Raw genomic sequence first — 17,330 nt, forward strand, 5'->3', positions numbered from 1 at the left:
CGATATATTCGTCATCATAGTGGTCAAAATTTGTTGTGGACAAACTTGGCTGCGCCTCGTGAGTTTACAACATTTTGACCACTGTGATGACGAATATCGTTGTCGATAAGAGTGCAGACAACGCTAAACCACATTCGATTTGTTTTTAACCACAATATCAACGTCAAAAAAAATTTTTTATAATAACTGTCAAAATTTTCGCGCGCTGATTGACGCGAGCAGCGTTCTCTAGACTCTTATCGACAACACAAAGTTCATTTTCTCACCTTTTCTGAGCTTCTGAAATGCAGCTCATTCATAAAAATCCAAACTTCACCAATAAAGTTCAAGTAAGACCATTTCTATGTGTGAAAGTCTGTTACTTTCGCAATTTATCATGTATATTATGTACTATTTACTGGTACTGTAGATTCAAAGAATACACGATTTCTGGAGTGACCTAATAATGATATCTTACCACATATCCACGTTTCCGACTTCGCAGGGTGCTGATTTTCAAGAATTTTGTAAGCACGGCCGCCATTACCTGCAAGAAAACACAATCACAGTTAGATTATTTGTATGCGTCAAAAGACTACATCTCTACATATACATGTACAGGAATGGCCACTTGAATTAAAGTCTGATAGGTAATTCACATTAAGCCGTCGTAGAAGGATTTTCATTAAAGGGGCAGTGTCAATACTAGATTCTGTGCAGTGTAAAACGGAAACAGAATAGAGAGGACTCTTTTATAGTTAGCAACTGTGCCTTCCTGCCAAGAAAAAACAAACATACTGGTAAACGTAATTATTTAAAACTGACTTATTGAATAAAGTTCACCAAATTTTGTGGCACTTAATATCACATTTCCAAACTACCTTCATGGTAGTGACTTCCTTTATTTTCTCTTCATGAATTATTAATGCAATTGAGAATGAAAGTTCAAACTTTCTTCAAAAATTTACAGTCATCAAATGTTGTTTGTCAGTTACGCTGTGGTCGTTTGACAGCTGAAGATGAGACCATCTTGTTTAATAAATTCTTACTTGAATTAGCTCAGGCATATTCGCTTTCTCTCCACTTTTCCAAGAGTAAATATTGATTTGGAAAAGTCATCTGTCACATCTACATTGATTTGTTGTGCAGCAAGTCCTTCTGAGCTCAAGATGCACTAAGTTTTGACCTGACTATTCTGAGTCAGCAAAGTAATCCATAGTCGGATACTTCCGCATGCATACAAATAGTTCATATCATTTGTTTTTTCTTTTCAGTTTTTATTACACAACATGGCCAGAATGTTCATGATGCAATCATAATTGGACTTCTTCGAGATTTATTGCCAAATAACGTAAACGAGAATGGAAATGACAACGATGAGAATTCAAGTCAAACATTTAACAGAGCTACGCGAAACTTCTAAATCTGTCAGCCTACCTTTAAAAGATCCATTATTACAAGCAGACAAAAACATTCTCTCAGTGATGCAGGATTCGCTGTCTGTTACTTGCCATTACTAAAACTTAAGTTTTCCTTATTGAATAACGCAGTTCCAGAGTTTTGATTGGTTTATCGACCCCATGGTATGTGAGACATAACACTATGCCTCACATATATATGGTAAGGGTGCGCGTTAGGTGGAAGGAAAATATTACTCAATCAGCAAGATTTTAATAGTGATTTCTTGTGGCTGTTTTTAATAAAACACCGGTTGCATTCGCGCTTGTTTGATACGAGATTCATTTTTCGGATTATTTTGGTACATAGTAAACAACCAAAATCAGTGGTTTTCCTTGTTTTCCTACTCCACCCACAAGGAACCAAAAGAGATGGGGCTTTTTAAGATCGGCCGCTGTAAAGTCGTCACATTTTGTGGGTTCTGTAGTCTTCGGTTTGGTTGAGAGGACACCAAACCGCTAATCATGTGAACGTAACACTCACGATAATTGTTAATTATGCTATGCCCCAGAAATAAGGTAAGACTACGCCTTAGCGAGAAAGATAATAACACTAAATCAGCAAGATTTTAATAGAATTTTTTGAGGTTCTTTGAAATAAAACAATGATTGCATTCGCGCTTGTTTGATACTAGAGTCATGCATTCATACCAATAAGACGCGGCTATGTATCCCACGCGCACTCGTGGAATAATTATTGTTAAAGATCCTCTGCTGGTATTCCACACTGCAAATCCAAGTTTGTTGTACCTCTTGATCCATCAATAAAAAGTTAACACAAAAATCATTTTCTCACCTTTTCTGAGCTTCTGAAATGCATCTGATTCATACAAATCCAAACTTGACACGGTAAAGTTTAAGTAAGACCATTTCTGGTGTGAAAGTCTGTTGGTTTCGCAATTTATCATGGACGGAATGACTCCACCGAAAGGTGGCAAAATGGAGGCGCTCAATTTGAATTTTGGGCCACTTTGGATGCAAATACACGCAAGAAGACAAAAAACGGCGAGAAATTCACTATGTACTATTTACTGGTACTGTAAATCTTACCACATATCCACGTTTCCCGCGTTTCCGACTTCGCAGGGTAATGAATTTTAAGAATATTGCAAGCACGGGCGCCGTTACCTGCAAGAAAACACAATCGCAGTAAGATTATTTGTATGCGTCAAAAGACTACATCTCTACATATACATGTACAGGAATGGCCACTTGAATTTAAGTCTGATAGGTAATTCACATTAAGCCGTCGTAGAAGGATTTTCATTAAAGGGGCAGTGTCAATACTAGATTCTGTGCAGTGTCAAACGGAAAAAGAATAGAGAGGACTCTTTTATAGTTAGCAACTGTGCCTTCCTGCCAAGAAAAAACAAACATACTGGTAAAAGTAATTATTTAAAACTGACTTATTGAATAAAGTTCACCAAATTTTGTGGCACTTAATATCACATTTCCAAACTACCTTCATGGTAGTGACTTCCTTTATTTTCTCTTCATGAATTATTAATGCAATTGAGAATGAAAGTTCAAACTTTCTTCAAAAATTTACAGTCATCAAATGTTGTTTGTCAGTTACGCTGTGGTCGTTTGACAGCTGAAGATGAGACCATCTTGTTTAATAAATTCTTACTTGAATTAGCTCAGGCATATTCGCTTTCTCTCCACTTTTCCAAGAGTAAATATTGATTTGGAAAAGTCATCTGTCACATCTACATTGATTTGTTGTGCAGCAACTCCTTCTGAGCTCAAGATGCACTAAGTTTTGACCTGACTATTCTGAGTCAGCAAAGTAATCCATAGTCGGATACTTCCGCATGCATACAAATAGTTCATATCATTTGTTTTTTCTTTTCAGTTTTTATTACACAACATGGCCAGAATGTTCATGATGCAATCATAATTGGACTTCTTCGAGATTTATTGCCAAATAACGTAAACGAGAATGGAAATGACAACGATGAGAATTCAAGTCAAACATTTAACAGAGCTACGCGAAACTTCTAAATCTGTCAGCCTACCTTTAAAAGATCCATTATCACAAGCAGACAAAAACATTCTCTCAGTGATGCAGGATTCGCTGTCTGTTACTTGCCATTACTAAAACTTAAGTTTTCCTTATTGAATAACGCAGTTCCAGAGTTTTGATTGGTTTATCGACCCCATGGTATGTGAAACATAACACTATGCCTCACATATATATGGTAAGGGTGCGCGTTAGGTGGAAGGAAAATATTACTCAATCAGCAAGATTTTAATAGTGATTTCTTGTGGCTGTTTTTAATAAAACACCGGTTGCATTCGCGCTTGTTTGATACGAGATTCATTTTTCGGATTATTTTGGTACATAGCAAACAACCAAAGTCAGCGGTTTTCCTTGTTTTCCTACCCCGCCCGCAAGGAACCAAAAGAGATGGGGGCTTTTTGAGATCGACCGCTGTAAAGTCCTCAGATTTTGTGGGTTCTGTAGTCTTCGGTTTGGTTAACAGGACACCAAACCGCTGATCATGTGAATGAAACACTTTAAGTATCTAACGCTTAGCCTTACCTCCGCCAAGGAAAAGGTGGAGCGCAGAAAATTTTGACTAAGGAAATCGGAACCATTCAAGAACAAACAAGCAAAACAAAAATATTGAAGGACGGAACCCACAAGGATACAATTGAGCCACTGCGTTGCTGTACAGTTGACTATTCAGCTCGTCAGCCTTGTAATCCACAATGAATACAAGATGTACTCTCTTGGCTTTTCTCTCGTTGTAAACGTCTTAATATCTTATTATCCACTACCCAGGGCTCTTCAGGGACAATTTACAACACTGCCAGACCGCTTATGGCGCAGTTTACAATATTTAATATTAATGTTATAGTCATGAATGCTCCCTAATGTGAATTTGAGATAAACACAAGGGGTGGCCACTACCTGAGATTTGATACATCCCTAGTGGTTCTTTTATCTCCCAGAGAGTCAGCTTAAGTGAAAGTACTATGAGACGGGGTCTACGGTCTTTTGTCCTTATCTGGGTAGACTAGTTTGACAATTTGCAGATGTCAAAGCAAAGGTAACACTTTCACTTCAGCAGTACTTTTAGACCTTCAGTGTTGGTCCAACCAGGAATCGAACCCAGTACTCAACCAACTGAGCTAACCAGGGAGCGTTTGAATATATTGCTAACGAAGGAATTTAAAACTAAAGGGGGTTTGTATGCGTTTGCTTGCAAATCCAAGCTGTTAGTTTACCTCAACGTTTTAGAGCAGGTTATCACCTTTAACTGGGGCAACGGAACCGACTAGACCTTACAAGGTCTAAATAAATCCCTCCAGTGCATTTCTGGATAATTCAATTATCCATATTCCTTAGAGTTTTACAAAAACCCAGTATTTCTTCAGTAATTGCTGTGACATGATTCTCTCCCTAATTGCATCTACTGGACTTTCCTTCATGAGTACTGGAAAAAGAGAAAGCGTCGCTGTGTCTGAAAATTTCTTCATACAACAAGCAAAAGTGTTTAAATTCCATCAACATAGATTTCCGGCTCCGTTGCTGTTAGTTATAAAACGATTATTCCTCCCAGGTTCTGTTTCGTTTACTTTTAATTTGAAGAGGACATTAAAAAACATTCATGCCGGTCTTCATTTAATAACATTGACTACTAGAAGACCCTCATAAGAGGATTTTGGAGTTACTGATACAAAATGGCTCTTCAGTATATTACTGTGTATAAGCGAAAGTTTACGTATATTCATCTTTCCAAATATACCAAACAAGAGAAATCTATGACAGATGCATTTTTCAGTTAGTGACACAGTCTGGTAATAACAAGGAGAAAAGAAAAGAAAATTGAAGTTGTGCCAACAGGAGTCGAACCTATGACCTTTTAATTACTAGTTTAGATACTCTACCACTAAGCTACAGGAGACTCGTGGAAGCTAAGGCCATTAAGGAGGCTCGTAGCACTTTTCCTGGACTTGAGGTGGAAGTTTTCAAATTACAATCTCGCATAGAATATAAACTACGATCTCCTTCATACTACATCATTATGATCAAAGTTAATTTTTCCATCGGTTTCCAAGCAACAACTATTACCATAGCAACAGTAGCGGATAACCTTTCATTTAAGACATTGTCGATTATCTCGAAATCGAGTCAGACACTTTATGAAGAAACTTAACGGATTTAAACTACTCAATCTAGACAACTTGCAGGTGAAATTAAAAAAGAAATCTGTAAGAGTGTTTCAAGTAAAAGTAATAATAAATCATTTTTCTGGGGTGATTTTGTTTATTCCCACATTTTTCACCAATATCTTTGGCAAAATAAAACTTGACACTTTCTCTTTTCAGTAAAAGGTCTTTCCTCATAGCAAAAGATTCTAAATGTATATTGAGCTTCCTGGGTGGCTCTGATTTAAAGATATTTATGTTTGAAAACAGTCAAAATATAGCACAGATCAGTGAAAAAGTTCCTACTTTGCATAAATCAAAATATCTTAGATGCCCCTTCAGATTTTTTTGTTAAATTGCAAGCGGTCAGAGATGGAATTCTTTCCGATGTTTGCAGAAGGTTTAGACTCAAGAACCAAAACAGGTGTTAGATAAGAAGGCTGAATCTTGGTTAAGTTTCAGTTGTTATTTGCTTTTTCCGCATCATAGTTTTATTTTGTTTGTCCGGGTCTATTTAACTCCTATTCACGTGCTTTGAATCATTATGATTACATGAAGTAGTGCGAAACGTAAAATTTACATAAAAATGTGCACAAGTTTTAACAGCCATTCAAACAGCCGTGTCACAGAAATCGAGATATTAAGGAAAGAAGATTCGTAAAACTGACTAATTGGATAACACAGTTCCAGAGTTTTGATTGGTTTAGAGGTCATGGTATATGAGTCATTATTTAAAACTGGATGTATAATCCAATTCGAACGATTTGATTGACTTAGCGGCCATGGTATATGAACCATTATACCATGCCCGAAAAATAGACTATTAAATTGTCTTCTAATAATATTGTTCTTACAAAGCGAAATCAGCAAAATCTAGCAATATTTCTTGATTACTTTAAAACTCATGCTTGTTCGATATGGGATGATTACAGCAGACTTGGCCCCTCGTTGGCTATCTATCATCTCCTTTCCAACGCATGCTTGTGAAATAATCGTTAATTATACTATGCCCCTATGTTTGTCTGGGTCTATTTAACTCCTATTCACGTGCTTTAAATAATTATGATTACCTGAAGGAGTGCAAAACGTAAAATTTACATATAAATATGCCCAAGTTCTAACAGCCATTCAAACAGCCGTGTCACAGAAATCGAGATATTAAGGAGAGAAGAGTCGTAAAACGAGAGGTTAACGCCTATGTCGCAAATGGAGGTTGGGTGCCCAGGAGCCAGGGGCTGGTACCGCCAACCCAAACCCAGGTAGGTAGAACACCCCATAAGCCTGCCCTACCCACAACCCAGCCACGAGCCCCGCCCACAACCCAGCCCCAACCCTAGCACCCGTCACACTGAGACAAAACGCTCAGTGGAAAAATAATAAGTACATAAGACAACGAACTAACCCTAACCCTAACCAACCCCCAACACCAATCCCCAACAATAACAAGGTAACACTACTGGGAGGAAAGGGAGGGAAAGAAAAGCCCAACAAAACGCGATAAACTAGCCACGCCACGAAAAACGCTGAGTAGAGTAAATTTCCGAGCACGTGCAAAGGAGCACGCCTAAACTGCAAGAGAATACCGCTGGCCACGCAACTGCCTGCAGACCTGAACCAGGCCCCAAACAATAATGTAACAACAAATGCCCAAACGCTAATGTGCTACCCGTGCTCAAACTATACGCCAATAAACGCTAACGCCTCGCTACGCCACGCCACCACGGAGCAAACTTGCTCCAAGTCGTTAACTAAGTTAAATTACATTTAACCCTATCCAAAAATTCCCGTGTTATAAGCAGTGACTACATGGAGGTAGAGGATGAGTGTCAAAGAGATGAAATTGAGAGCCAATCGTTTGCCCCATTGGAAAACTTGAGAAGCATACTTGAAAACTTGAGCATACATTTATGTAAATTTTACATTTTGCACGACTTCACGTGGAGAAATTTTGAGGATGGATGACTTAGTATTATATTATTCTTATCCAATGGCGCACCTTGTGTAAATATACGTACTCCCTTGTCTTCCATGTTGTCGGCTGGTTCCACCTTCTCAACAGAAATGCTGTTGGAAGGAACTTCCTTGCAAGTAAATAGTCTCTTGTTTGGTCCTTGATTGGACATGCCATCAGCAGTGTGAGGTTCTGTGTACAGAAACAATTTAATTACTTCTTAATTACTATCATCCAATTTTGGTAAACCCACCAGTAAACAAAGTATTTATTTCCTTGTTGTAAAAAGCCTCTATAGGCTTTTGACAACCTGTTCGGGGGCCTGTTTCTCGAAAGTCCCGATAACTTACCGGGCCCGGTAAGCGTTTTTCGTGTTAAAGTTTTCCTTGTTTTCCTACCCCGCCCGCAAGGAACCAAAAGAGATGGGGGCTTTTTGAGATCGACCGCTGTAAAGTCCTCAGATTTTGTGGGTTCTGTAGTCTTCGGTTTGGTTGAGAGGACACCAAACCGCTGATCATGTGAACGAAACACTTTAAGTATCTAACGCTTAGCCTTACCTCCGCCAAGGAAAAGGCGGTATGCAGAAAATTTTGACTTATGAAATCGGAACCATTCAAGAAACAAACAAAACAAAAATATTGAAGAACGTAACCAACCAGGATACAATTGAGCCATTGCGTGGCTGTACAGTTGCCTATTCAGCTCGTCAGCCTTGTAATCCACAATTAATACAATTAATGTACTCTCTCGGCTTTTCTCTCGTTGTAACTTCTTAACATCTTATTATCCACTCCCCAGGGCCCTTCAGGGACAATTTACAACATTGCCAGACTGCTTATGGCACAGTTTACGATATTTAATATTAATGAAATAATGAGTCATGAATGCAACATAATGTGAATTTGAAATAGACACTAGGGGTGGCCACTACCAGAGATTAGATATGTCCCTGGTGGTTCTTTTATGTCCCACGGCGTCAGATTAAGTGAAGAACTACGAGACGGGGCCTACGGTCTTTCGTCCTTTTCCGGGTAGACTAGTCCAACAATTTGCAGATGTTAAAGCAAAGGTAACACTTTCTCTTCAGCAGTACTTTTAGACCTTCAGTGTTGGTCCGGCCGGGAATCGAACCCGGTACTCAACCAACTGAGCTAACCAGGTAGCGTTTGAATATATTGTAAACTAAGGAATTTAAAACTAAAGGGGGTTTGTATGGGTTTGCTTGCAAATCCAAGCTGTTAGTTTGCCACAATGTTTAGAACAGGTTATCACCTTTAGCTGGGGCAGCGGAACCGATTACACTTTACAAGGTCTAAATAAATCCCACGAGTGCATTTCCGGATAATTCAATTATCCATATTCTTTAAAGTTTTACAAAAGCCCAGCATTTCTTCTGCAATTGCTGTGACATAATTCTCTCCCATTGCATCTACTGGACTTTCCTTCATGAGTACTGGAAAAGGAGAAAGCGTCGCTATGTCTGAAAATTTGTTCATACAAAAGGCAAAAGTGTTTAAATTCTAAGCTTCCCTCAACATAGATTTCCAGCTCTGTTTCTGTTATCAAGTTATGAAACAATTATTCCTCCCAGGTTCTGTTTCGTTTACTTTTAATTTGAAGAGGACATTTCAAAAAACATTCATGCCGGTCTTCATTTTATAACATTGATTACTAAAAGACCCTCATAAGAGGATTTTGGAGTTACTGGAATACAAAATGACTCTTCAGAATATTACTGTGTATAAGCGAAAGTTTACGTATATTCATCTTTCCAAATATACCAAACAAGAGAAACCTATGACAGATGCATTTTTCAGTTAGTGACACAGTCTGGTAATAACAAGGAGAAAAGAAAAGAAAATCGAAGTTGTGCCAACAGGAGTCGAACCTATGACCTTTTAATTACTAGTTTAGATACTCTACCACTAAGCTACAGGAGACTCGTGGAAGCTAAGGCCATTAAGGAGGCTCGTAGCACTTTTCCTGGACTTGAGGTGGAAGTTTTCAAATTACAATCTCGCATAGAATATAAACTACGATCTCCTTCATACTACATCATTATGATCAAAGTTAATTTTTCCATCGGTTTCCAAGCAACAACTATTACCATAGCAACAGTAGCGGATAACCTTTCATTTAAGACATCGTCGATTATCTCGAAATCGAGTCAGACACTTTATGAAGAAACTTAACGGATTTAAACTACTCAATCTAGACAACTTGCAGGTGAAATTAAAAAAGAAATCTGTAAGTGTTTCAAGTAAAAGTAATAATAAATCATTTTTCTGGGGTGATTTTGTTTATTCCCACATTTTTCACCAATATCTTTGGCAAAATAAAACTTGACACTTTCTCTTTTCAGTAAAAGGTCTTTCCTCATAGCAAAAGATTCTAAATGTATATTGAACTTCCTGGGTGGCTCTGATTTAAAGATATTTATGTTTGAAAACAGTCAAAATATAGCACAGATCAGTGAAAAAGTTCCTACTTTGCATAAATCAAAATATCTTAGATGCCCCTTCAGATTTTTTTTGTTAAATTGCAAGCGGTCAGAGATGGAATTCTTTCCGATGTTTGCAGAAGGTTTAGACTCAAGAACCAAAACAGGTGTTAGATAAGAAGGCTGAATCTTGGTTAAGTTTCAGTTGTTATTTGCTTTTTCCGCACAATAGTTTTATTTTGTTTGTCCGGGTCTATTTAACTCTTATTCACGTGCTTTGAATAATTATGATTATATGAAGTAGTGCGAAACGTAAAATTTACATAAAAATGTGCACAAGTTTTAACAGCCATTCAAACAGCCGTGTCAAAGAAATCGAGATATTAAGGAAAGAAAATTCGTAAAACTGACTTATTGGATAACACAGTTCCAGAGTTTTGATTGGTTTAGAGGTCATGGTATATGAGTCATTATTAAAAACTGGATGTATAATGCAATTCGACCGATTTGATTGACTTAGCGGTCATGGTATATGAACCATTATACCATGCCCGAGAAATAGACTATTAAATTGTCTTCTAATAATATTGTTCTTCCAAAGCGAAATCAGCAAAATCTAGCAATATTTCTTGATTACTTTAAAACTCATGCTTGTTCGATATGGGATGATTACAGCAGACTTGGCCCCTCGTTGGCTATCTATCATCTCCTTTCCAACGCATGCTTGTGAAATTATCGTTAATTATACTATGCCCCTATGTTTGTCCGGGTCTATTTAACTCCTATTCACGTGCTTTAAATAATTATGATTACATGAAGGAGTGCAAAACGTAAAATTTACATATAAATATGCCCAAGTTCTAACAGCCATTCAAACAGCCGTGTCACAGAAATCGAGATATTAAGGAGAGAAGATTCGTAAAACGAGAGGCCAAAAATTCCCGTGTCACAAGCAGTGACTACATGGAGGTAGAGGATGAGTGTCAAAGAGATGAAATTGAGAGCCAATCGTTTGCCCCATTGGAAAACTTGAGAAGCAGGAGCATATATTTATGTAAATTTTACATTTTACTTCACGTGGAGAAATCTTGAGGATGGATGACTGACAGTTTTATATTATTCTTACCCGATGGTGCACCTAGTATATATATACGAAATCCCTTGTCTTCCATGTTGTCGGCTGGTTCCACCTTCTCAACAGGAATGCTGTTGGAAGGAACTTCCTTGCAAGTAAATGGTCTCTTGTTTGGTCCTTGATTGGACATGCCATCAGCAGTGTGAGATTCTGTGTACAGAAACAATTTAATTACTTCTTAATTACCATCATCCAATTTTGGTAAACCCACCAGTAAACAAAGTATTTATTTCCTTGTTAAAAAAAGCCTCTATAGGCTTTTGACAACCTGTTCGGGGGCCTGTTTCTCGAAAGTCCCGATAACTTACCAGGCCCGGTAAGTGTTTTTCGTGTTAAAAGTTTTTTTTAGCAAAAGTCAATTTTTGTTAGCTTTGGATACTAAATTTTTGAATCTTATAATTCTATGAAAACATTGGCCAAGGACCATGTCTGTAATCACTGTGACTAATCCGCGAAAAAACATTTAAAAATGTACTTATCGGGCCCGGAAAGTTACCGGGACTTTCGAGAAACGGGCCCCTGGTCCTTTTAAAAATAAGGAAACAGGTTACACGACGGATGCTAGTGACTTCAACTCAGGTTATCAAAATATTAGCAAGCCAAACAAAAACATGTGATGATTATAGCCAACTTGGTGCTACGCACCTCGTTGACTATTTATCATCTCCTTTCCAACACGCACTTGTGAAATAATTAACAATTATACTATGCCCCACAAATAAGGTAAGAGTACGCGTTAGGGGGAAAGAAAACATCACCAAAATCAGCAAGATTTTAATAGCGATTTTTCGAGGTTGTTTCAAATAAAACAATGATTGCATTCGCACTTGTTTGATACTAGATTCATGCATTCATGCCAACAAAGCGCTGCTATCTATCCAAAGCCAGCTAGGGGAATAATTGTTAAAGATCCTCCGCTACTATGCCACACTACAAACCCAGGTTAGTTGTATCTCTTGATCCATCAATAAAAAGTTAACACTAAGTTAATTTTTTAACCTTTTCTGAGCTTCTGAAATGCATCTGATTCATACAAATCCAAACTTGACACGGTAAAGTTCAAGTAAGACCATTTCTGTGTGCAAGTCTGTTGGTTTTGCAAAAATTATCATGGATGGAATGACTTCACCTAAAGTTGGGAAAATGGCGGTGCTCAATTTGAATTTTGGGCCACTTTGGATGCAAATTTTGAAAGGACCGAATAGAATTCAGAAGATCAAAACCGGCGAGAAATTCACTATGTACTATTTACTGGAACTGTAGATTCAAAGAATACACGATTTCTGGAGTGACCTAATAATCATATCTTACCACGTGCCAACATCGCCGCCGATATTACTATTCGGAATTCGTTACCTGCAAGAAAACACAATCGCAGAAAGATTATTTGTATGCGTCAAAGACTACATATCTACATATACATGTACAAGAATGGCCACTTGAATTTAAGACTGATAGGTAATTCACATTATTAAAGGGGCAGTGTCAATACTAGATTCTGTGCAGTATCAAACGAAAACAGAATAGAGACGACTCTTTTATAGTTAGTAACTGGGCCTTCCTGCCAAGCTATATCTAATATATTGAAAAACAGATATACTGGTAAAAGTAATTATTAAGAACTGACTGATTAAATAACGCAGTTCCAGAGTTTTTATTGGTTTATCGTTCCCATGGTATGTGGGCCATAATACTATGCCTCACATATGTGGTAAGGGTACGCGTTGGGATGACGGAAAATATTACTCAATCCGCAAGATTTTAATAGCGATTTTGCGTGGTTGTTTTAATAAAACAATGGCTGCATTCGCGCTTGTTTGATACGAGATTCATTTTTCGGATTATTTTGGTACATAGCAAACAACCAAAGTCAGCGGTTTTCCTTGTTTTCCTACCCCGCCCGCAAGGAACCAAAAGAGATGGGGGCTTTTTGAGATCGACCGCTGTAAAGTCCTCAGATTTTGTGGGTTCTGTAGTCTTCGGTTTGGTTGACAGGACACCAAACCGCTGATCATGTGAATGAAACACTTTAAGTATCTAACGCTTAGCCTTACCTCCGCCAAGGAAAAGGTGGAGCGCAGAAAATTTTGACTAAGGAAATCAGAACCATTCAAGAACAAACAAGCAAAACAAAAATATTGAAGGACGGAACCAACAAGGATACAATTGAGCCACTGCGTTGCTGTACAGTTGACTATTCAGCTCGTCAGCCTTGTAATCCACAATGAATACACGATGTACTCTCTTGGCTTTTCTCTCGTTGTAAACGTCTTAATATCTTATTATCCACTACCCAGGGCTCTTCAGGGACAATTTACAACATTGCCAGACCGCTTATGGCGCAGTTTACAATATTTAATATTAATGTTATAGTCATGAATGCTCCCTAATGTGAATTTGAGATAGACACAAGGGGTGGCCACTACCAGAGATTTGATACATCCCTAGTGGTTCTTTTATGTCCCACAGAGTCAGCTTAAGTGAAAGTACTATGAGACGGGGTCTACCGTCTCTTGTCCTTATCCGGGTAGACTAGTTTGACAATTTGCAGATGTGAAAGCAAAGGTAACACTTTCACTTCAGCAGTACTTTTAGACCTTCAGTGTTGGTCCAACCGGGAATCGAACCCAGTACTCAACCAACTGAGCTAACCAGGGAGCGTTTGAATATATTGTTAACGAAGGAATTTAAAACTAAAGGGGGTTTGTATGCGTTTGCTTGCAAATCCAAGCTGTTAGTTTACCTCAACGTTTTAGAGCAGGTTATCACCTTTAACTGGGGCAACGGAACCGACTAGACCTTACAAGGTCTAAATAAATCCCTCGAATGCATTTCTGGATAATTCAATTATCCATATTCCTTAGAGTTTTACAAAAACCCAGTATTTCTTCAGTAATTGCTGTGACATGATTCTCTCCCTAATTGCATCTACTGGACTTTCCTTCATGAGTACTGGAAAAGGAGAAAGCGTCGCTATGTCTAAAAATTTCTTCATACAACAAGCAAAAGTGTTTAAATTCCATCAACATAGATTTCCGGCTCCGTTGCTGTTATCAAGTTATAAAACGATTATTCCTCCCAGGTTCTGTTTCGTTTACTTTTAATTTGAAGAGGACATTGATGCCCGTCTTCATTTAATAACATTGATTACTAGAAGACCCTCATAAGAGGATTTTGGAGTTACTGGAATACAAAATGACTCTTCAGAATATTACTGTGTATAAGTGAAAGTTTACGTATATTCATCTTTACAAATATACCAAACAAGAGAAATCTATGATAGATGCAGTTTTCAGTTAGTGACACAGTCTGGCAATAACTAGGAAAAAAGAAAAGAAAATGGAAGTTGTGCCAACAGGAGTCGAACCTATGACCTTCCAATTACTAGTTCATATACTCTACCACTAAGCTAAAGGAGACTCGTTGGAGCTAGGCCATTAAGGAGGCTCGTAGCACTTCTCTTGGACTTAAGGTGGAAGTTCTGAAATTACGATCTCGCATAGAATATAAACTACGATCTCCTTCATACTACATCATTATTTCAGCACATAATCAAAGTTTAATTTTTTTCATCATAGCAAAAGATTCTAAATGTATATTGAGCTTCATGGGTGGCTCAGATTTAAAGATATGTACGTTTGAAAACAGTCAAAATGTAGCACAGATCAGTGAAAAAGTTCCTACCTTGCATAAATGAAAATATCTTAGATGCCCCTCCAGATTTTTCTGTTAAATTGCAAGCGGCCAGAGTAGGAATTCTTTTTGATGTTTGCACAAGGTTTAGACTCAAGAACCAAAACAGGTGTTGATAAGAAGTCTGAATCTTGGTTAAGTTTCAGTTATTCGCTTCCGCACAATAGTTTTATTTTGTTTGTCCGGGTCTATTTAACTGCTATTCACGTGCTTTGAATATTTATGATTACATGAAGTCGTGCGAAACGTAAAATTACCTAAAAATATGTACAAATTCTTGCAGCCATTCAAACAGCTGTGTGACAGAAATCGAGATATTAAGGAGAGAAGATTCGTAAAACGAGAGGCCAGAAATTCGTGTGTTTCAAACAGTGACTACATGGAGGTAGAAGAAAGAGATGAAATTGAGAGGCAAACGTTTGCCCCATTGGAAAACTTTAGAAGCAGGAGCATATATTTATGTTAATTTTACATTTTGCACGACTTCACGTGGAGAAATTTTGAGGATGGATGACTCAGTTTTATATTATTCTTACCCAATGGTGCACCTAGTATGAATCTTGTATATACGTGCATGTCTTCCTTGTTGTCTGCTGGTTCCACCTTCTCAACAGGAACGCTGTTGGAAGGAACTTCCTTCCAAGTAAATGGTCCTTTGTTTGGTCCTTGATTGGACATGCCATCAGCAGTGCAAGGTTCTGTGTAAAGAAATAATTTAATTACCAGCGTCCACTTATAGTAAACCCACCAGTAAACAAAGGAATTTATTTCCTTGTTGAAAAAGGCTTCTAGGCTTTTGACAACCTGTTCTGGTCGTTTTAAAAGTCAAGAAACAGGTTACAAGACGGATAATACTGACTTCAGTTCAGGTTATCAAAATATTAGTAACCCAAACAATAATGTAACATCACCTCCCCTACCTATAGAAGGCAGCTTTCCTGCTTCGAGGTCCCTGACGAAAAATAATCTCAGGTGCTCCCTCTGCAGTTCTTCCGTACTGGCATTCTCCATAGGCAGATCTCCAAGGGGCAGCTCTTTATTGAATGATAAACTCCCAAGCACAATTGTAATTCCAGACTTTAATGGACAAGTCCTGAAATCCTTTATATCTGGTTTAGAATGGCTGTTGACAAAGATGTCTTTTGGAGATGGGTTCCTTTCGGAAATGAATTCCACTGTTGTGTTGACGTCTTCTACAGGAAGATCAAATGTTTTTGATAAAGTAAGCCTTTTAAAGCCAGCTTTTACGATATCTGACAGCAGTGTTTCATTGCCCTTCAAGAGCAGAGCAACCACTTTCAGGATAGTTCCATGCACCTTAAAGTTTACAAAATAAATAGCATTGATCTTAATAAACATGTACATGCCAATAATTTCCCTGTGAAACGGATAAGCCCAGAAGCAATAGAATCTAAAGTTGTCCTGAATGGAACGGTCCACTGAGCCATCAAAAATTGTAATGAAAACTGCAATCATTTAACATGGCATTTATTCTATTATTTCTGCCTTAATTTGATTACTGGCATCTTCTAAGCATGTTTTAATGTCAGTTGTGAAGAGCAAAGACTGAGAGGTATCCTCACAAGATATCAATTGCAAATGTCCAGCCTTCAAAAGTTGCATTAAATAATACAATCATTCAAAATGGCATTTATTCTATTATTTCTGTCTTAATTTGATTACTGGCATCTTCCAAGCGAGTTTCAATGTCAATTGTGAAGAGCAAAGACTGAGAGGTATCCTCACAAGATGACAATTGCCACCTCTCCCCAATTGCATTTATGTCCCTGTAGATTCATCGGGGCTGTCATTAAACTTTGAAGAGGTTAGGTTCACAAGGAATAAAGCTGTCCATAAACCCCCCAAAAATCTACTGCCTAATATTCTTGCACCATAGCCACTTTATAATCTAGGTAATCTGCATCTTCAGAGTACTCGCCGGCCACAATAACTTGCTGTATACTTCTATCAGAATAATTCTGATTTAAAATGATGCAATTATGCATGCTGACAAACACTACTACAAGAGATTAGTTTAAAGTAGATAATGAAAGTATATAATCATAAAACTATGTCCAAACCAGGGGCCGGTTTCTTGAAAGTCCGGTTACTTACCGGGCCTGATAAGTGATTTTGATGATGAATTTTTCTCTAATGTTTCAATTTTTTAGCTTTTTATACTACATTTAAAAATGTCACAATTCTATGAAAACATTGGCCAAGTACCATGTCTGTAATCACTCTGTAATTGGTGAAAAATAAACATTTAGAAATACACTTATCTTTCCCAGTAAGTTACCCCAGACACCTTGCTTGGTTCGATCCCCATGAAATTCACAATGGCCACGTTAAAAAAAAAAAAAAAAAAAAGAATGGCCACGTCTCTACAGCAGTCATGTTTTCTTGTCACTGTGATTAACCATGGTAGAGATGCACCTTTCTTATTTTCCAACCGCAAACTTTAATTCCCAGGTAAGAGAATTTTCAGTTAGCTCATACAACATGAGTTAGAAACAG

At 37.8% G+C, this 17,330-nt stretch overlaps 1 protein-coding gene and 1 long non-coding RNA gene across 8 annotated transcripts in view; one reads left to right on the forward strand and one right to left on the reverse strand.

Moving 5' to 3' along the window:
• The window catches only part of LOC146463680 (uncharacterized), a 53,026-nt gene that overhangs the window by 5,805 nt on the left and 29,891 nt on the right, over positions 1-17,330 (reverse strand). For all 7 annotated transcript variants that reach the window (XM_085084243.1, XM_085084241.1, XM_085084242.1 and 4 more), the window contains 6 exons: positions 15,350-15,511; positions 12,432-12,476; positions 11,112-11,270; positions 7,591-7,737; positions 2,487-2,564; positions 458-526 (listed from right to left, as the gene is read on the reverse strand). In XM_085084243.1, the coding sequence (XP_084940369.1) occupies positions 458-526; positions 2,487-2,564; positions 7,591-7,737; positions 11,112-11,270; positions 12,432-12,476; positions 15,350-15,511 (660 nt within the window). The remainder of the gene's footprint in view (positions 1-457; positions 527-2,486; positions 2,565-7,590; positions 7,738-11,111; positions 11,271-12,431; positions 12,477-15,349; positions 15,512-17,330) is intronic.
• LOC146463681 (uncharacterized) lies at positions 945-13,244 on the forward strand. The gene is made up of 2 exons (XR_014856875.1): positions 945-2,367; positions 12,256-13,244. It is a non-coding gene; the product is annotated as an uncharacterized LOC146463681 (long non-coding RNA).

The sequence above is a fragment of the Pavona decussata genome, unplaced genomic scaffold (assembly GCF_977016875.1).
Source record: "Pavona decussata unplaced genomic scaffold, jaPavDecu1.1 SCAFFOLD_175, whole genome shotgun sequence".
In the NCBI taxonomy this organism is placed as follows: Eukaryota; Metazoa; Cnidaria; class Anthozoa; order Scleractinia; family Agariciidae; genus Pavona; species Pavona decussata.